This window comes from Aedes aegypti, chromosome 1, assembly GCF_002204515.2.
Source record: "Aedes aegypti strain LVP_AGWG chromosome 1, AaegL5.0 Primary Assembly, whole genome shotgun sequence".
NCBI lineage: Eukaryota > Metazoa > Arthropoda > Insecta > Diptera > Culicidae > Aedes > Aedes aegypti.
In genome coordinates, this window is record NC_035107.1 from 59717931 (window position 1) to 59740088 (window position 22158).

Consider the following 22158-nt stretch of genomic DNA (forward strand, 5'->3'; position numbering starts at 1 on the left):
TTATACCACAATAATAGAGAATACCGCAATAGGGCGCTTGCTACACACACATGCAAGACATCCGTTGGGCACACACAGTTTGTTTACCTTCGCAGTTTCGTTGCGGCAAAAGCGGAGTGAAGATAAAATATTTTATTTTTGCTTGAAATAGTTATATCATCTTCAAAAAACAATCAGTAAGTACAATTTTAAACATTCGACTATAAGTGACAACAGTTATTTTGTGATTTTAATGTTTACTTCAGTGCCCAGGACGTGTGCAATTTTCGGATGCAGCAAACGTGGAGATCGTGATGGAGAAAAGTGGTTCCGATTTCCGCTGGTTGATAAACGTACCGAGCAAAGAGAAGAGTTGTCCAAAACGCGGCAAGTTGCATGGTTAAATGCCATTAAAAGAGTTGACCTGGTTCCGGAAAAATGGGCGTCAACGGTTGTGTGTTCGCAGCACTTCATTTCAGGTAATGTACAAACTGTTTTTGTCGACGTTTTCTTTAGACAAACTTTATATTCTGGTGTTCTGTTTATGTAGGGCGCAGTGCTGATCTTTTGGATGAAATGAATCCTGATTGGGTGCCGAACCAGAATTTGGGTTACGCAAATCGAATCACTCCAGCTGCTGTTGATAAATTTGAACGCGCTGCTAGACGAAACGAGAATAAGGAAGCCCGAGAAGTGCAGGAATCGATCCTGGCGGTAGAAGATTTTTCTACGCATCCGGTACCGATCGATAGGGTTGCGGAGCTCGAAGACGAAATAAAGAGCTTGCGACGAGAAATGCAGCTAATGAGAGATAAACATCAACCATTTCTTTGCAACAGTTTTGAAGACTTCGGACAAAATGACGATAAGTGTAGATATTTTACTGCACTCAACTACAAGGTCTTCAAATCTCTTTATAAGTTCTTAGAGCCTCATTTGCCTCAGCCTGCCACCTCTTTCGGAACTACCAAATTTCAAATACTGCTTTTCACATTATCTAAGCTCAGGCTGGATATAGATTTGACTTTGATTGCATACATGAGTGGAGTTCACCTTAGCACGATATCAAGGTATTATCACAAGTGTATATACGTAATGTTTCAAAGATTAAAAGGACTCGTTAGTTGGCCTTCTCGAGAAGCAGTTCAAAATTCGATGCCACAGTGTTTTCGTCGACGTTTCGGTGATAAAGTTTCTGTGGTCATCGATTGTTTTGAAATACTTACTGAAAAGCCTAGTGAAGTGCTACAAGCAGCACAAATGTGGTCGAACTACAAACATTCACACACAGTTAAGTATTTGATTGGAATCGCCCCCAACGGTATGATTATATTTATTTCCAATGCGTTTGGTGGTCGTGCAAGCGATAAGTTTATTACAGAAAAATCAGCCCTTTTGAGCAAAATGCAGAAAGGGGATTATATAATGGCTGATAGGGGGTTCTTGATCAAGAACTATGTAGAAAATACAGGAGTTGAACTACTTTTACCTGCTTTCACTGTTGGTCAGGACCAACTGCATCCGCTTGATATTGAAAAAACACGAAAACTAGCAAATGTTAGAATACATGTTGAACGCGTTATTGTCCAATTACGAAATAAGTACAAAATTTTGTATAAAAATAAATTTCCAATCAGTACCCTGAAAAGAACTAAAAATTATTGTGAAACACCTTTAATGGATCAAATTGTTACAGTATGTTGTAGTTTAGTAAACCTTTGTCCTTCTGTAGTTCCGGAAGATTGATTTTTATGTGCAGGTTATTTCGTTCTATTGTAATGTAAGTAAAAAATAATACCGATACCATTACATTGTTTTATTAAAAAATCCAGTTCTGCTTACATTTAATCTTTCCTTCCCCCCGTATAATACTGGCCTACAAGTTCAGGCATAATAACCATTTTAAAAAAATCTTCAGCTTTCAAAAGTTCCTTCTTCAAAAATGTGTCGTCTCGGTACACTCGTAATACTAAAAAATCCTTGCTGGTCCAAACTACAAAGTCACAAAAGTTGGCACGGAGGACGTGCATTTGCATTTGAACTTGGTAGAAATATTGATGATTGGGGTCCATTTTGTATCCTTCGTCCGTTGTGGTAATAGGACTACCTTTCTTAGTCGCATATTGTTTTATCGTAGTTCCATCGCGCAGGCAGTAAGGGCACTTAATTTCTACTGCACCTTTACCGCAACAATCACACTCAATGATTGCGTCTGGAGACGCTCCGAAAAATGGTTTTTCTCTGTCCAAATACAAACCACTTCTTTCTTGTCGAAAATTTGGATGCGCAACCATTGTTTTCGATACATACGCCTTCAATGCGTCATTTTCGTGGTTGCAACCGTATCTTGTAGCCTTTGTAGAGAACTTGCAGTCTTCCGGGTAGCAGATTTTTCTTATTAGCGATAATGAAGGGTTATCGGACGGCGTTCTAGTAGCTGCTTTGAAAGCCGATGCAGTGATCCTTCCGGCACGAAATTTCTCCCAGTACCAACTTGAGCTTTGGGAAATGGTCAGCTCAGCTTTTTTTTCGACCAGAGATTCAGGGTACTCACTCTAGGTAAGTCACTCAGTTTCAGAGCGCTTATTTTCCGAAGTTCAACTAGTGGCTTTCCCACCAATTCAGGATTGAACAGTTGGCAAAATAAGTGCTGCAATAAACTCGGATCGGGATCGATGTTACTGAAGTTCGGCTTTGAGTCAATGATTGCCTGTTTTTTGGAATTTTCAAGAAATTGGCCAACAGATGGGTTTTCTCCCCCCATAAACAGCTTATTGATGAATTCACTCAATTCTTTTCAACCACACTCAGGTACTTGGAAATCATATCCTGTAGCGGGTTGATCTTTTTGACTAAATATTTCCCGAACTTCTGCATAGTCTATTGCTTTCTTCGGAGGGACCAGCCACTGATTGAGGATGTCTGTACAGGATGGTTGATCATCATCAATCTCTTCACGAGACCAGCATTCAAGAGCAAAAAGCACTGACCCTATGTGGGAGCATGCTTCACCCAATCCAGCCATGCAATCACAGTGGGCTGTTCGGATCGTTCCTGTCGAATCTACTGACACCCAGGAGGAAGTGGGCTTCAAATTCAATTTTTGAGAATGTTTCACCTGCAACATAAAAGAAATCAGTATTTCACTCTACAGTTTCAAAAAATGAAAAATTACCCGGGCGAACACAACGCAACATCCTGAACCAATTGTCTTTGATCCTAGAAACTAAATCCATCCCGCCTTGAAATTTTTGTAGGCTTCTAAACTTTTAAATGCTTTGAAGCTTTCTCTGGTGTATGAACTTTCACGATCTATGAGATATTCGACCACGTCGAAATAGCTCACGTTTTTCGGTAAGGTACTTTTGCAGTACTCGGCTTGCTTCCACGCATATGGATCATGGCCACTACAGAACTTCCGAATTTTATCAGCATATCTAGCTCGAACGCTGAAAGTAAATGTGTTACGCAATAGATATACAATTTAGCTTTCCATCAATATAACACACTTCATTATTTCCTAATTAAATAAATTGTAATAATTATTTTAAAAAAACTTACTCTTGACGTTCCGTATCCATCGTATGCAGCTGTCACTTTTGCTTGCCCAACGGCTCACTAATACATATGCACTCTGCAAGTGCCCTATAGTGGGCAAATTACCCAAGATATAGGGCCCTATTTTATAAGTCGAGTCGATCAAAAACGACTCGACTGGAGTCACTGTCGATCAAAAATTTCGCTCGACATGGCTCTGTCACTCGAGTTTATCGACAGTTGTCACTCTATGTGACTGGATTACTATGGGAGTCTACGGGTGACATCTGAAATATGCATGCTTACTTTGATCGACAATGACTTCAGACGAGTCACGTGAATTCGCTCGAATTACAAAATAGACCCCATATTTTGGACAAACCTGAATGAATCACTATTAGGGCGTTGAATACTTCTAGGCGTTTGACGTTACATGCAAATTTCTGACTCTTATTTGTAAAAATGCTTTTCGTTAAGAGGTTTAAGGCTGACTTACAGTTCAACCACAACTAAGCTATCAAAGATTAGTGACGAACACCTTAAAAATTCATAAAATACCTGACCAGTGGGGCGAATTCGATCAGGTCAGTGCCTAATAGCATTTCCTTCATAAGATGCTAATTGTCTCGTTGGCATCACACGTTTGACAGATCGCAGTACACTTTTCATGGCATTCTAGATTACCTTATGAGCCATAAAATTTTGAGCAACTGCATGGGACATATAGGTCTTTAATTTGTCTTTGGTAGTAGTTCATAAATATTTGCGATTAAAAAAATCGACAACGCATGCATCAAACAAAAAGCATATTTTTGCATAAAATGTCAGAAAATATGGTCAGAAATTAAAGAAACATGGTTTGCTTTTTATCTCTTTCGCGACGGACGATTTTTTACTTTCTGATTTTTTTTTGCTAAGTGGCAATGATTTGAATTGTCATCTTCATGAAGTGATAAAATAACTCATTGGCTATGAAGTGTACAGAAAATAAACATGAATCCACCCATTTTAACAAAAAATATACAGCATAATTGTGCTGCTTCGTCCCGGAAAGATTATATTTTAATCAAGAACTTGTATATAAAAGCTTTTTATAACTACAATCTATCTAAACTAGAGCGGGATAGAGTACACTTTAAATTGATCAAACCAGCAATGTGTAGGTGGAGGAAAGCCTGCGAGCTTGAATAGTTAAAAAAAACACACTATCCACACATATCTAGGAACAACTCATGATAAACTTTGACTATGTGGCTCAGATTGAATGGTATTCTCTTTCCAATGATAATAATATTTTTCACTAATTCTATACAATACAAAACACCAAATGGGAATGATGTGGTATTGAATAAGTTAAGCTTTTTTTTTAAACGGACGCCGTACATACTGAAAAAACAGCGTGATAAGTTTGAGATGAGCGGCGTGACAATTTTTGAGTAATCGGCGCGCCGAAAAAAGTTTGACGGTGGCGTCGGCGTGGTGTGGCGGCGCACACCTCTAAATTGAAAGTCGATTTCCGGTATTGAGGTTACTTTGATGATGGGTATTTATATACATGAAAATCCACATCCAAGCCACTGTTATGCATTATTGCACAAGGAGCTGGATCGAAGAATGAAAAGAAACGTGGATTAGATTTCAGATGTTCTCTGCGCCGTTCAGGTGTTTGTCAAAGTGCTGGTTCCACTTTTCGATTACCTTGCGTCCGTGCGTCAAGATGCTCCCATCGATATCCCAGCACATTTGCGGGATGCGTTAAGCTTCTGATAGAACTTTCGTGTTTCTTGGGAACGGTACAGCAACTCCATCTCTAGACTAAGTTCTATGGAAAGTGTAAAAAATGTATAACATGATATCTGTCGTGCAAGGGATGCCCTTCCAAAAATGGCAAAATCTTGATCCGTTTGGCACCGATTCTAGGCCGTTAAACTTGGTCAATCTTAGTTTCTAGCTCGGATTCGTTAAATGAGTTGACGATTATTTTGGGTATAACAACTTTGTAGTTTGGCAGTAAAATGCCAACAAATTTGTAATGTCAAATCCGAATCAATATGACCCGAATGCCTTAAATGTAACTTTTTTTGTGGCGCCCTTCAGAAACGTCGCAGAAGATTTTTTTTGTGAAAATATAGTTTTTATGAAAATAGGAAAAGTCAGAAAATTTCAGAGCGCTAGGTAGTTTCGTTTAAAAGTTACAAATGCTCAAATGTCAGTTTTGGGTCATATTGACCCGAATGCAACAGGAAGGTTAAAGTTCAGAATTTAAAGAAAAAATCTCCTACTAAATTTGTAAAAATGCTTTTCGCTAGGAGATTTGGAACCGAATTTAAGTTCTACTATAACTAGGCTGTCACAGATAAGTGACGAACTCTTTGAAACTTCATCAAATAAAGGTCTTAGAACAGATTATTTGTAGGCGTTTATTAAATGCTTAGATCTCATCAGTTCTCATTGTTTGAATATAATGCCTTAAATATTTTCAATTCCAACATGAATAGTTCTAATGTGCAGTGTCATACTAATACTCTTTACCTTTGCATTCATTTTGCTTAACTGAACCACGGAGTTATATTATTTCATTCATTATATTGTACACTATCAAAGTTACCCGCTCTATCAAAGATCTCCCGTTTCACGGTTATTAGAGTGATGCCATCAGCATTCTCTAATCTAATCCAATTTACTAATCTCTGAGTAGGATTTACCGAATTTACTATTTTCAGAGTTGAACCAGTTTTGAGGCTGAAAATCTCTCTAATAAAGATAAACAAAGAAGGCACTCCAAAAAACGTTTATTATTTCCAGGGAGGGAGGAACCGATACGAAACGAATGACGGGAGTACATTTTCCTGAAATCATTTTAATTATTCGATCCATTCTTTCTCAACATCGATGCTTTCAAAAATGTTTGATTTGGTACGGCAGCGTTTAGTTACGATTCAGTTAAGAGAGATGAGTTGTGGCAGATAATGTCAGAGTATGGTTTTCTAGCCAAACTAATAAGGCTTTTACGTGCAATGATGGGTCGTTCAGACCAAGTATTAGGAGTGTAAGAGATCGAAAAAGATCGAAGGAAAGAAAATCCCATCTAGTATAATATTTCCGACGTTTTGTTCATTCGACCTTTTGTTTTTTCGACGTTTTGTCTTTAGACCTTTTGTCCGTAACCGTAAACCGTTCAAATCACAGACGTTTTCAATAGAAATAAAATTAACTCATTTCAAGTTGACAGTTCTGTATACTTTTTGAGTAAGGTAACTTAAATTTTCGATTTATTCATGTTTCGATGAAAATATCAATAGTTGTTTTTGACCACTTTAAAATGTTAAGATTTTTTTCTAATTTTAAAATAAGAGATATTGCAATTTCAGAGATAACTTTCCCCTGAGAGAGAGGAGACAGCTCACTGACAACTGGCTTGTTTTTTTGGCTTCTTTGATTTCTTCTTCTCATGTTTGGGTTGTGCACAATGGTTCAAGAGAGCACAAACTGGGTCAAAACCATTTTCACTTCCCATTTGATATCAAAAAGATCATAAAATTTAAAATTTTCAATAGCAATTGGAGTCCAATCGACAATATTTAAATATTCAACTATTTTATATGCGATAGCACAGGAAAACAACCTAAATTTTCAATTATAACCAGTTTTAGTTTGGTTAAATTTTGACGGTTTTTCACGTTCTGCCCTTCGAATGTGCGGTTTTCCAGTGACAGTTGATGACAGGTTCCCATGACTTTTGGGAGCTCGCAATCAAAGCCAGCTGTCTCCTCTCTCTCAGACTTTCCCTTCTGCGGTTTAACAGAAAGCTACCGCAGCTGTCACATTACTGATTTTCACAAAGTATCATCGATCGGCTGCAATGATACCTTGGAAACCATGCTGATGATTGTTGTTTTCGGCTGTTTTTCAAAGCTATGAACTCTACTAGCATACTTTGATTAGATGGTTTCGTTCAATGATACAATGATTCTCAAGTCTGCGGTAGAACTTTGACAGCTGCGGTAGAACTTGGCGGCTACCGCAGAACGGAAAATTTTCAAAAGAAACGCAATACTCTGATCAATAATCGTATCGGATGTTATAAATGACACGAATACAGCAAGAAAATTGATCGAAAATACCACGATTTGTTCAAAACTGATAAGATAAACTTCTAGGAATTGTAACGCCATCAACAAATTGAGTGAAATAAATCGTCAAAACTCAAAATGTAGTCAAAATGGTAAGAACAATTAAATGTGTGCAAGTCGGATTTTTATCTGAACTTTTTGAAAAATGGCGAATTCATGCCCATGCTTTCTGGGACACATTATAAACTAAAGTACTCTATTGAAGAATTTTCAGAAGCTGACTTACTATGAATCTCTTCAACGTGATGTCATGAAGACGTCCCACGAACTCGTTTACTATAGATGACAGACGACGGAAGATGATCTCTGATAACACTTTGTTGGCCGCACTTAGGATGGTGACCGCTCCGAAGTTGTCACAATCTAAATTGTTGCCTTTCTTGTAGATGGGATAAATTACCATTTCCTTCCTCTCTTCCGGTAGCTGTTTTCCTTCCCAGATTGCACTTATCGAATGCCTGCGCCTCTGCACCATTCAGGTGTTCTTCGCAGTGCTGCTTCCACCTTTCGATCCTCTTCGACGTGATTTATAGACGGCCCCAAAAAGGAAAATTTCTTTCGCAATGAAACTCCACTGTCAATTTGATCATCATTGGAATATCATTGTATTCATTGTTTAAATATATGTATAGCTGGTTTCTTGCTTTCCATGTTTTTAAAAGACTTTGCTTGTTTTCAAAATATCGATCAAATAAAATTTCTGCTGACAAGTGTGCCCTGTTCAACAGTTTCGTGTACTCAATTTAAAACTCTTGCTGCTTGTTCTGCTTGCTATTCCTATCTAAAATATCCAGTTTTAGTTTTGTTTGCTGTTGCAATTTACCTGCACTTCTTCCAAACAACATTCCATACAGTTAGCCATCGGTTTCTATTATTTTTGCATAAAAATTCTCTGTGCGAATTTTGAGTTTTCCTATCCTTATCTGAACTAAAATGTCTCATAACAGCTGAACGGTGTACAAGTCTTTGTTTCTTGCTTTGCTTCTGTTTCGAAAACTCCATTTAAAAACCACTACGTGTGTACGGCGATCGTACACATTGCTTTTCACACCGACGACAACCACACACAAATAGTTCAATGATTTGAGCGTAAAACGAAAATGGTTCTGTCAAACTCCAAATAGTTGTTCTTGAGTTTCAAGTGATTTTTAACTTCGATCAATTCGAGGTTTTTTATTTTTACTGTGTGTGTATCTCACTTTTCAGCGGTTGCTTCGATCGGGAATCAAGTAAGGAGCTAGCTGCTTCTTACTTTTCTGGGATTGTGAAATGATTGTTTTATTTCTTATTCGGCGTTTTTTTTTCAAGAATTGATTAAAACGAAGTTATTCTGTTAAAAAATGATTTTCAATACGGAACGCGTAATGATGGTGCATTAAACTGTGGATCTGTACACGATTAACATTTACACTGTAAAAACGAATGTTTTGCTGCGAATGCGAATGTGTTTGTATTGCGAGAAAATCAAAGTAATTCAAAACTGTGTGAGTTTGTGTTGGTGACCACGGTTTGGATTTGTGTTTCTGCAAATGTGTGAGTGATTTCAGTGCTAAGGTGTTAAGTTGAACTGAAAATTGCTCGCTCTTTTCCTTAAAATCGGTTATATCTGTAACATTTTTTATCTAAATGACCAAGACACTCATACACACGTATAGTTGTATAACAATATCTGCTTCCCGTCTAATTTGGTACTGGATTTTGTTGTATATATGTATCAATAAGTATGATTTGCGAATTATCTCCCATTTGATGTATATAATCTCAATATCAATTCAATTTACAGGTGTTTCCTTACATCAGTGCAACTTTTCTAGTTCAGTGTTAAGCGTGATTCAATTTCATATTACACCTGTAGAAAATAATAACGACGAATAAGAATTTGTTCGAAAACTACTACATACAAAACTGGCGCCATTTCTAGCGCTCCAACCGCTCTGAATGGTGTGCGATTCTTTCTTTACTGATGAGAACAACATTCAAAACAGGGCTGTGCGATAGCGAGCGCGTACACTGCTCAGTTACATGTATTGGTGAAGTTGACGACGCAAGCCAACGGTGTGCGTGTGCGCGTTTCTTTCCACGCTTACTTTGATATGCATTTCTTTTTGCTTCCTATACGCACATGGAATGAACTAAAACAATAAACAGATGCCCAAGCAACGACATCAGCAGAGATGACAGTTTACAATTTATACACGAGAAGGCGCTTCTACTCCACATCGATGCGATTGTACACTGAAAAAGAAATCTTTCCGTTTGCATTGAGAATTTTTCTATTCCTGGCTTCGACAGTTCTGTATCCACCTAGGTCTTGGGGTATGTAAAGTGACACTTAAATACGAAAGGGGCAAGTAGGAGTTGGCAAGATCTTGTTGTTTCCATTTGTGTATTTTTTTTTTCAGTTATCTGTCACTAGTGAGTTAGTAGTTGTATAATGCGCGAGCACAAATATCATTGGCACGAGTTTTTGTGTGTTAAACATTCTAGCTTAGTCCCATTGTTGTATTACAATTGTGTTTAAATAGATTTGCTATTCACGTTGTCGCTATTATCATTGTTTGAGTGCGCCATTTGCTCTTGATCGGAGAGGAAATACAAAGGAAAACTATCGTTGCACTTGATAAAATTCGTATAATACATAAATCTACACCTAAAAAGATCCGAAAAGAGCTCGTAAAAAATCCGTTATTGTTTCTTCTATTGTGCTCTCATGCTGCTCGTAGTTGATGTGTCAGTTTAAAACAGGAAATTAAAGTTAGAACCAATGGAATTCCAGCGTCAATTGGTTCATCAAAGATTTGTTTCTTTCAAGAGAAGGCACATAAAGTACATTGTTGTTAATATTCCATTTCAAAAATATCCGAGTAAATTTGTTAGCTCTTCCGCCTGCCTTGCACGTGTTTATAGCAAAAAATGTTTAGGTTTCCTACGAGTTTGATTTCTAGGAATCGTTTTTAGACATAACGTTGCCTTATACTGGAAAATATATAATATGGTATTCGATTAATTACAAATATCTTAAAGTTCTACTAACGCTATTACATGTTTCATTTGTTTTAATTCTCTTAATGGCAAGAATGGAAATCTATAAACAATAGGCAATAAAAATTACACCACAATTAGTTTTTTTTTGTTATTCTTGTAAATTGGAGGAGAAGGATTACTAGGACAGTTCATTGTGAATGGTTGACACATTCTGAGGAGTGATTATTGCCGACCTTGAGTACTTGTTCGTTGATACGTGCTTCATATGATCAGTGGTATATGTATTAGAATTGGAATTCATATCTTTATTAAATGAATGTAAAGAAATTTAGTCTTGAAAATAGGGTCTTTGAATTGTTGATAAAATATTTTTTTATTGAATATCACGATGGAGCGTGTTCTTGCTACTACCCGGATAACTATGAACCATATCAATACAGTTTCCCGTATTATCCATAACCATTCGTGACAATATATGAACAGTTTCCTTTAACACCAAAAATAACAATAAGACTACAGTTCCATGAACGGTTTTGACAGTTCGGGAAATGGTAATTGGGAAAAGTACAATGTGGGGAATAGGCGGTTAAGTTATGTAACCATTTAAAAACGCCAATTTTCCCGAACATTTTTTTTCGTTCACTGTTTGCTAAATTGTTGATATACTATCCATTTTTTGCACAATTGACTGTTAAGCAAACTGTTTGAAAACAGTTTAACCATTACGTTGGAATAAAAATGAATAATGTACGTGAAACTGTTGGTTTATTGTGCTTAATGGTAATGTAACCCTATACTGTACTGTACTGTTGTATTTACACCATTTGAAAAGAAAGGATATTATCGCTCAATAGGAAAAAAATAAAACAAATAGATAAGTGTATTAAAAATTTACTTCAATTACAACAAGTAAAGTTTAATATTTTATGGTACTGAATACTGGAGTGGGCCGGAACATGCTAGGAAACATTCCCCGCTCAAGTGCCAATTCTGGGACCGAGTGCACTTAGTTTACCGTTGTCCATAGTCCGGCAGTTCTGCTTTTTCTCCACGTGTTGCTTGTCCTCCGCAGATGTTTCATCGTTTTAGTGGAGCTTGGATTTGCATTCCGAAAAATCAGAAAGCACACTTCTTCCAGCAAATCTTCACCTCGACGCACCCGACGTAGAAGAAAACCTCCTGTTCACGACACCGCTCAGCCGGTTTGCGAATGTGTGGCCCAGAGAATCCGCCAGTCCGATTCTGTGGACAAATCCATGTGGAATATCGTTGCCGTCTCGATGATCGGTGTTGCAAAATAACACCCGCTGAGGTGTTGGCCGTTTTCGGAAACTGGTGGATGCCCATTCCGGGTGTATTCGTTATTTCACTTTGTGTCAAAACAAACATAACATCATGCACGCAAAAAACTCACAAATACCAATGCGTGCAACTGTTTGCCAAACTGTTCATAACAGGTAACATATAGTAAAATGCCAAAGTGTGAGTGCGTAACGCAAATTTTAAATCCAACCATTTTGTGAACGGTGGCGATATATTTCCACTATTTCCACAGGTTTTCATGCTCATAACATTTAACAGTATCCGAACACTACAACAAACGGATACTATTTGGAATGAGTCACTTAAACAGTTCATTATTGTCTAAAACTCTATGCCTCATATTATTTAACTTCAAAGCTACAGTTTGTGATTCGGTAACCGTATCAGTTAAATGGAATTTACTGTTTTGAATGTACGACAAAATGTATTTTTCTATGCGGGTACTTTGGCATTTTCCTACTCATATAACGGCAATATCGTGTTTAAACATTAATTTTAAAAATGGTTTCAAATTTAAACCTTGACACTTTGGATCATATTTGACATTCATTTCGCCGACAAATTTGCACTGGGGTGATTCCTATATGACATTTCAAGGGACACGGAAAACAAAATACAGCCAAAATTTTATTTTAATCCAAGAAATGTGAAAAAAATCAAAAACGGTAGAATTTTTTTTATTCCTTTAACACCGACACATTAATCCTTCCAGTTGACGATTTTCCCTTTAAAGGAAACACCACACTAGGCAACGGACTAGCATGCAACGCCTGTCGAAATACATTCCTGGCGAAAAGTTTTTCGAAGTGAAGCGGGAATCGAACCCACTCTCTTTGACTGGATGCGGCTAAATGCTTGGTAACACTAACCGCACGGCCACGATCCCAACAATGCACTTGAACCAGCGAAAAATATATAAAAATTATTTATATATTATATATTTTCAGGTCTTAACTTAAGCGTTTGGTACGAAAATTAGAACAGGGCTTTAGGACCCTATCGGAGTTGGGCTCTAGAACCTTATTGGTTAGGGACTAAACGTCAGATTTCATTTCAACCACGAACGTTGAGAACTTAAGCCAGCAGTATGCGGCGCCGCCATCTTTTCGAATCCAACATTTTCTAAGCAACCGTCTGTCGGAAACTCAAATGCATTTCAATGCGGATACTCAAATGATCTTGGCTGCTGTCAAATCCATTAGGTGGGATTGGGGTTGCCATATACGTGACTTAAGCAAAGTTTTCCATCCGTCCGTCCGGACTGAGAAAAAAAAACATGTGCGCATCAATGTGTGGGTGATGCTTGGCGTAGCAAACGGTTCCATTGATTGTGGTGTGAACAGGGATTGAATCCTGAGAAAGTTGAGAAAATCTCTCGTGTATCGCTCTCTGTAATTATCATAATATGCTGCACATTATGAGAGACTGTTTATCGTATACTGCTACAACTTTGATTAGATTGGGGGGATAATAGTGCATGATAAAACCCCTCTAAAAATGCTCCAAACCTGGGTGACACTATTGCTATTGGAAGTTCGTGGATTGTTTATCGTGCCAGTAAAGAAAAACACCTACCCCCAACGGAAAACAAGCGATAAAAATGGATTTTATCATCGCTCTCTCTTTGGGGCCCTTGTTCGCTGCTTCCGTTAATCAGACTTGTTACAACTTGCGATACATTGACGATCGTGGACTGCAACAGATGGAATGTTTTTTCTTTGCTTGCTTTGATCGTGCTTCTTACTCAAATGAGAGCGAATTCTACAATGCATGGTTGTGAAAGATCGTTTTCGCTGCACTGGGAGCCGTCATAAATTTGTACGGTCGAAATTAATTATGCTTATACGATTTGACTGTATTTCGATGAGGCCAATGAATTTCAAGGAAAACCCACATATTTCACCATGCTGTAGGAATGGAGGCGGATGATTAGTGATCTAGTTAAACATTTTATTATAACATTTAAGTGATGTATCTTGACCACTCAGTATATCACAGTGAACCGTTAGTTCTGAGACGAATCAAAACTGATTGCGACCAATATAAAAATGGATACGACGGATATAGGTAACAGCAAGTGTTAATTTCGTTGCACTATTTTCGATAAACGACCAAGATTTGTCAAAATATTATTTCATTATGCGAAAGCCGTCTTTGAAAATATTTTATTTTTGACGGCTTGTATCAGCTAGAGATGGTCGGGTTTCAAATTTTGCAAACCCGAATTCGCGGAATTCAAGCTGAATCCCTGGAGGAATTTCTGTAGAAATTTACGTAAGAACTACAGGAGAAAAGACCATTTGAACATGTTGTAAAATTTTCAAAACAATTCCTGGCGAAACAGATGAACCAATTTCTGACGGACTTGCGAATTCTTGGCGTTTTACGAAACCATCTCTGCGTAGTGGAACTTCTGGTGAAACTTATCGTTTAATTTCCGGAGGAATAACGACTTTGGAGATGAACTTAGGAATTCTTTCAGAAAGCTTTAAAAAATTCTTGAAAAAAGCTCCAGACAAAAATTTTGGAGGAACTCTTGGGAACGGAATCCTTAGAAATTCTGGAGAATCTTCCAAAGGAATTTACGAAGGAGCTCCTGAAGGAATTTTCAGATGAACTCCTGGGGGTATTCCTGGATAACTCCCGGGGGATTCCTGAGGGAATTCCCGGAGAAACTCCGGTAGAACTCCTGGTGTAACTGCCAGCGAGATTCTTGGAACAGCTCTAAGGGGAAATTCCTGAAGGAATTACGGTGGAATACCTGGACAAATTCAGAAAATATCCGAAATAAACTCCGGAGGTATCTTGGATGAAACTCTTGAGGAATTTCCAGTGGTGCTCCTAAGAAATTCAAGAAGGAACTCTGACGGAGTACCCGGATGAACTCCGAAAAATTTTCAGTAGAGCTCCGGAGACATTTCCACAAGAACTGTTGAGAAATTTCCGGTATAGTCCCAGAGGAGCTTCGGAAGGAATACTGGAGAAACTCCAAAGGAAATCCTGGAGAAAATGCGGAGGAATTCCCAGGTCAACTCTGGAGGAATTCTCAAAAAAAAAAAACTCTGGAGGATTTTCCGGAGGAACTCTGGCGTACTTCCCGGAGGAAATCTGAAGGATTTCTCAGATTAACTCCTGAGTAATTTCTGGAGGAACCCCGCAAGAATTAATAGAGAAATTGTTAGACGAATTCCGAAGGAATTACTGGAAGAGTTACAATGGAACTTTGAGAGAAACCATGAAGAGAATCTCGGAGAATTGCCCAAATCAACTCTGAAAGAATTAAAGGAGGAACTCTGAAAGAGTTCCTGGAGGGACTTTAAAGGAATTCCTCGAAGAACCCCGGATGAATTGCTGCAGGAACTCTGGAGAAATTTATAAAGGGGCTCCGGAAGAAATTATAATGGAACTGCGGAGGAATTCAGGAAGAAATCTTGAAAAATTCCTAGAGGAACTGTGGAGGAAGTTCCGATAGGGCTCTGGAAGAACTTGAGGAAATGCTGGATAAAATCTAGAATTGCTGAAAGAAGTCCGCATGAATTTCTCGAGCAACTTTGGAAGAATTGCCGGTGAAGCTCCGAAGAAATTCACGGCGGAACTCCGATGGAATTTCCTGAGAAACTGTGAATGAATTACTGAAGGATTTCCAGGAGAGACTCTGGATAAAATCTTAGAGAAACTCCGATGCAAATTCTGCAGGATCTCTGGAAGCGTATCTAGAAGAGCTCCGGTAGCGTTTCTGAAGGAATTCCGGGGTAATGGAATCCAGAGAAATTGCGGAGTAAATCCGGAAAAAAAAATCCTGGACGAATTCCGAAAGAATTACACGAGAAACCGGAGATAATTTCCCGATGAAATTCTTAAGAAATTTCCTGATGGACTCTGGAGAAATTTCCGGAGGAAATGTTGGGAATTTCTCAAAGTAAGTCCAAACTCCGGAGGATTTCCCAGGATTTTCTAGAGGAACTCTGAACAATTTCAGGAGAAATTAAAAAAAACCAGAAGGAACTATCGAGGAAATCCGGAGGAGTTCCCAGTGGAGCTCCAAAACAATTCCCGGAAAAAAATCTGAAGGAATTTCCGGAGGAACTCCGGAGCAATTCCATGAAGAACTCCAAAACAAAAATTCCATAAAGATGTCTGAAGAAATTCTTGGAGGACCTCCAATGGGATTCTTGCAGAGACTCCGAAGGAATTGCTGTAGGAACTGGAGAATCCATGGAAGAAATTCTCGGTGGAGCATTCCGGTAAAAATTGTGAAATAATTTTAAAAGGAACTCCGAAGGAATTTCAAGAGGAGCTCAGAAGGAATTCCTGAACTCTGAAGAAATTCATGAATGAGTAAAAAAAATCCTCGGAGGAATTCCTGAAGCTAATCCTCAGAGGAATTTTCGGAGCAAATCCTCGGAGGAATTAATGAAAATCCCCGGAGGAATTCCTCGATAAAATCCCTGGAGAAATTCCTGGATGAAATCCACGGAGGAAATCTCAGTGGAAATCCCCAAAGAAACTCCTGGAGGAAATCTCCGGAAAAATCCTCTGGAAAAAATCCCTTAAAAAATTTCTTAATGAAATATCTAAAGAAATCGCTGCCGCGTAACTTTTCAAAAGGACATATCTAACATTGAGAGGCTCTGTTTGTTTACTGTCTCTTTAATGTATTACTGAGCTACATTAACCTCTTCTGTTGCGTTTTTGTGTATGAAACGGTAGCCTTTCAATCTACTGTTAAAAACTTCTAAATGTGTTACTATTTCATTGTTATGATCAAAAGAGATCGTGAGAGAAGAGAATCTTTCAACGTTAGATAAGTCCTTTTGAAAAATTATGCGAGTTCTGGACGAAATCTCATGATGAATTCCTGAAGATAATTCCCGGAGGAGTTCTTAGACAAATTCCCCGGAGAAATTGCTATTGGAATTCCACTGAGGATTTCGTGGCGAAAATCTCCCGGCGAGCTTTTGGATTCCCCGGAGGTATTTCTGGATGAAATCCATGGAGAAATTTCTAAAGGAAATACCGGGATGAATTTCTGGATAACATACAAGGGAAAAGTCCTGGTTGAAATTCTGTTAGGTACATCGGATGGACTACGGTAGAGTTCCTGGAAGAGCCACTGAAGATTTCTGTAGGACTTCGTTGAGGAATCTTCAAATGTATTCCCGTAGAAATTCATGGTGGAATCCTAGGATAAACTGCTGCTGGAATTCTTAAAGGATTCCCAGGAAAAATGACCTGATATCACTCTCAACCTTTGCACCTACACTTCCTAGATTATCAGGCATCCCATAGGAATGAATATTGTTTAAGAACAGCAGCGAATAACATATACAGTCGAAGCTCGTTATAACGACAACTTTTATAACGACAAAAGCTCTTTATAGCGACATTATTCGGTCCCATGAAAAATATTTCAATGTTATATCTATTCCCTATAACGACTTTTCTCTATTGCGACGGTCCCTTGCGATGTCGTTATAACGCGCTTCAACTGTAGTTCCTGTATCCCTTTGCCTCAAATCAAGCGTGTGCTAGAATAAGGACGTAAGTCGCATGATAAATCCTCTCTTGTGTGAATAAAAGTATTTCCTGAGGAGAAATCTCCAGGAATTTAAGCAAGAGTATTTTTCTAAGTTTCCAGCATTCTCTTGGAATTCTTCCAGAGAACTCTCCAGGGATTCGTCCAGAAATTTCTCCAGGGATTTCTCCAGGGACTCTTACAAGGTACCCTACTGGAATACCTCAAGGTGTAACTTAAGGAATTTCTCAAGTGCTTTCTCCAAAAGTTTACTCTAATAATTTTTCTAAGAATTCCTCCCAAATTTCTTTAAGAGATATTTCAGAAACCCAGGGATTTCTTTAGGATTGCGTACAGGGATTCTTCTAGGAATTTCCCCAGAGATTTCATCAGTTATTTCACAAGAGATTCTCCCTTGAATCATCCATATATTTTTCCGGGGATTCCCTCTTAATTACCACCAGGGATATATAGATTTCAATTCCTTCGAAAGTTCGTCCAATAATTTCTCCAAGGTTCACTCTAGAAATTTCTTTAGAAATTTAAACAGGGATTCTCCCAGAAACTCCATCTGAGATGGTTCGAGAAATCTTATCAGAAGTGTCTCCAAAGATGTCGCTATGAAGCAATTCTAAGATTTTTCCAGTAATCCCGTCAGATGTTTCCAGGGATTTCTTCAGATGTTCCTCAAGAGATTTCTCCTGGAAGCCCTACAAGAATTTCTCCATAAAACATCACATAATCGTCCCATTCACTACAGGTTTCCTCTAGGATTTCTCTAGTACTCCTCTTAAATCCATTTCTAGTTGCTCTAGGAACTTCTCTAGACATTCCTCCAGGGATTTTTTGGGAACTCTTTCAGAGATTTTATCAGGAACTCCTACATGGTATCCTCCAGGAATATCGTAAGAAGTTTCACCAAGAATTTCTCTGAAGAGATTTATCCAGGAATTCCTTCATTCTCAAGAAGTTTCTTTAGGGATTCCTCCAGGGACTTCTAGGAACGCCTTCAGGGCTCCCTCCAGGAAAGTTCGCAGGGATTTCTTAAGGAACTCCTCCAGAAATTGTTTCAAATTTCTTAAGGGATTCTTCTAAAAATTTCTCTAGAAATTCATCCAGTCATTTATTTTTCAGATCTTGGAATTCATAAGGAATTCCTCCATGAACTCCATCAGAACTTTCTCTAAGATTCCTCCAAGGCTTTTCAAGGAATTCCTCCAAATGTTTCCGCACGAATTACCTCAGTATTTCCTTCAGGAATTTTCAAGGGAGTGAGTTTCTTCCTAGAAATTCTTCTTCGGGCATTTCTACAGAAACTCCTACAGAGATTCCTTTTTGAACTCCTAGAGATATTGCAAGGAATTTCTAATTGGATTCCTCCCAAAATGCCCCCAAAGATTTCTCCGGGAGCTACTACAGAAATTCCTCCAAGATTTTCTCAAGTCATTCCTCAAGGAATTTCTCAAGTCATTTCTCCAATGGTTTTTAATCCTTTTAGAGATTTCTCAATGGTTTCAGAGACAGTTTCAGAGTTACCTTTAAGAATTTCTCAAATATTTCATCCCAAAATGCTGCAAAGATTTCTCCGGCAATTCTCCATCAATTTTCTGGAGCGAAATCTATGGAGAAGTTTCTGGGGGATTATATAATATATAATATAATGCTTGGGAGAAACTCGTGGGAGAATAAGTGTAAAATTGTATGCAAGTGATCCTAATAAAGAATCATTGAGAAATCCGTTGATAAATTATTACAGAAAATTACGGAAAAAATATAAGGATGAATTTCTAGAGTATTCCTTAAAGGAGCTCCTGGAACAATTGTGAAGGTATTCTGCAATAAACCTAGAACAATTTTTTACTCAAGGGTTCATTTGAGTCTCATCGAGAGGAATCCGAGGAAGAATATCTGGAATTCCTGGAAAAATCTCCAAATCATTTTCTTATGAAATTTTTGAAACAATTTAAGGAAAGATTATTATAAGAATGCCTGAAAATATTTAAATACGATAGTTTTCTTCAGGATTTATGCCAATGAATCATTTAGTAATTTTCTTACAGATTTCTTAATGAATTCCTCCAAAAATTTCTTCATATTTTTTCCAGATTCCAGGGATTCCTCCAATCAATTCATAGGAAATACCTCGAGAAGTTCTTCCAGGTAACTTTCCAGGAGTAATGAGGACATTTTGAAAAAAGTTTTCGAATTATTGGACACTTTTGGAGAAATCACTTGAGAAATTCTTTAAGTTGCACCTTGAGGATTCTTGGAGGGTACCTTGTAAGAGTCCCTGGAGAAATCCCTGGAGAAATTTCTGGACGAATCCCTGGAGAGTACTCTGGAAGAATTCCAAGAGAATGCTGGAAACTTATAAAAATACTGTTGCTTAAATTCCTGGAGATTTTTTTTTCCATGGAGGAACATCTGGTAAAATCAGCAAAGAAAAAAACTGGATAAATTTCTGAAAAAATCTATAATTTTTTTACTAGTAGAATTTTTATGGGGGATTTTTCACAATTTCCCTGGAAAAATCTCCTGGGAGAATTCGTGTAAATCTCTTCAAGAACTTCTAGCATAATCCTTGGGAAAACCATGGCGGATTCCCTAAAGAAATTGTTAGAAATTGTTAGAAATTGATAAAGAATTCCTTAACGAAATCTTTGGAGGAATTTCTAGAGTAAGTCTTGAAGCACCTCCTGGAAGAATTCTGACGATATTCTGCAAGAAAGCCTAAACATTTTTTTTTTCAGGATCCCCTGAGAAGCTTCAAAAGAAATATTCCTGGAGGAAACCCAGAAGGAATTCTTTAAAAAAAATCTCTTAAAGAAGGAGGATCTCTGGAGGATGAGAAACCCTAAAGTAACACATGAATGACTTTTAGGAGGTCATGAGGGGATACTTTGAGAAATTCCTACACAAATCCCTTGAGGAAATTCAGATGTGATCTCCTGAGAATTGTTTGAAGAATTCTTGGGAAAATTCCTTGAGAAATTATCTAAGAAATCCCTGGAGGAATTTCTGGAGAAAGCCCTATGGAATCTTTCAATTGTATTCGGAGGAATGCTTATAGAAATTATTGGAGGAGTTTTTGGAGAAATCAATTTAACAATCCTGGAGGGGTTCATTGTATAGGGGTCCCTGAGTATAGGCTTCGTTGTCGTGTGGTTAGTTTTGTTTGGCAGTTAGGCGCATTGAGTCATGGGGCGTGGTTCGATTCCCGCTTCAGCCGTTCAACATGTTCGTCAGAACTGTTTCTCGGCTGTGCCATTGGAGCAAGCATGTTCGTTGTCTAGTGTTAAGTTACAGCTAAGTCTCCAAATTTGACCATTTTGTGGGAAAAAGGACCTTATCGTACTTCTCACAGACAAGATAGTCTTAGCGATTAAGTCGCAGCTATTCAGCAAGACAAAGCTGGGAGTCATGAGTTCGAATCTCACCGGTCGAGGACCATGTCGGATTGGAAATTGTCTCAAATTCCCAGCGCATTGAGTATCTTCGTACCTGTCACACCATCTTGTTCTAAATTTGATTTTCGAACAGTTCTTGTGCAAAATAATAAAACTGTCATATGGTTTTGTTTCATTCTGCGCAGTATTTGGAACGACAACCATCCCGTTCGAAGTTTTGTGAACACTACAAAAGCAAATTGAAATTTGCCCTGTTTGGCCTCGTTTATGTTGAAGAATCACGGTGATCTTGAATAATTAATCTAGGAAGGGGATTTAGATAGACGTTTTAAAGATATCCCTGGGAGTATTACTGAAGGAATTTTTGGAGAAGTTCCTGTAAAAAATCCTAAAACAGAAACAGAAAAAAATGTAGAAATCCTTGGAAGCATTTGTTGTGAAATTGAATCTGAATTGAAGGGTTTTTTTGCTGCATTCCTGGAGGACTCCCTGGTGCTACTCCTGGAGTAATGCCTGGTGGAATTTTCAAAAGAATCAATGAAAAAATCCTGTTGGAATCCCTGGTGGAACTTCTGTGGAAACTAGGGAAGAATTAAAATAAAAATACTGACGGAATTCTTGAAGCCTAGGAAGTCCCAGGTAAAATTACTTCACCAATCATTGGCAGAATTACTGAAGGAAACCTTGGTGAATTTCCTGGAAAATATTTTAAGAAATCCCTGGTGGAACTTTTAGAGGAATGTCTGATATAATTTCTTCGGGAATATCAGGTAGAACTTCTGGAAAAACCCTTGATACAATTGATAGTGAAATTCTTATGTGAATTGTTGTAGGAATCCTTGAGTAACTTTTTGAAAGAATACCTTGCGGGATTCTTGGAGAAATCTCTGTTAGTTTTTGTGAAAGAATTCCTAAAGGAATTACTGGCGGATTATCTCGAGAATCAAAGATGAAATTGCAGGAAAAATCTCTGTTGGAGTTCATGAGGTTATTGGTGGGATTACTGAATTTATCACTGGTGGGTTTGGCAAAAGACCACGGTTCGTACAATTTTCAGCGGAATTGTATCGTGAGTTTTAAGTGCAATTCCTTAAAGAATATCTGGTAAAATCCTTAGAGAAATTTTTGAAGGAAGCCGTAGGATAATTGCTGAAAAAGATACATTGAGAATCTCTGAGAAAGACCGTTCTCTGGATGAATCATTGAAGTAATTTTCTGGAGAAATTTTGGAGTGTTTATTGCACAATTCCAAAGCATCCCTTGCGGAATTGCTGGGGAA

The 22158-nt window shown here is 38.0% G+C and overlaps 1 protein-coding gene across 4 annotated transcripts; it reads left to right on the top strand.

The window, feature by feature from the left end:
* Positions 1-2722, top strand: LOC110681527. 4 transcript variants are annotated; one of them, XM_021857560.1, is made up of 3 exons: positions 1-176; positions 246-433; positions 530-2722. In XM_021857560.1, exons 2-3 carry the CDS (start codon positions 418-420, stop codon positions 1723-1725), a joined length of 1212 nt encoding a protein of 403 aa, XP_021713252.1. In that variant the 5' UTR covers positions 1-176; positions 246-417; the 3' UTR covers positions 1726-2722. The 4 variants fall into 4 exon arrangements, with proteins under 4 accessions (XP_021713252.1, XP_021713249.1, XP_021713258.1 ...); XM_021857557.1 differs by having other exon boundaries at positions 2-176; positions 246-458; XM_021857566.1 differs by having other exon boundaries at positions 2-176; positions 246-430.
* Positions 2723-22158: the final 19436 nt, after the last annotated feature.

Bases quoted from the DNA above. Each gene is read 5' to 3' on its own strand.
- LOC110681527 (XM_021857550.1), top strand. From the start codon at position 233: ATGTTTACTTCAGTGCCCAGGACGTGTGCAATTTTCGGATGCAGCAAA. The intron at 459-529 runs GTAATGTACAAA...CTGTTTATGTAG, and splicing joins TTCGCAGCACTTCATTTCAG to GGCGCAGTGCTGATCTTTTG.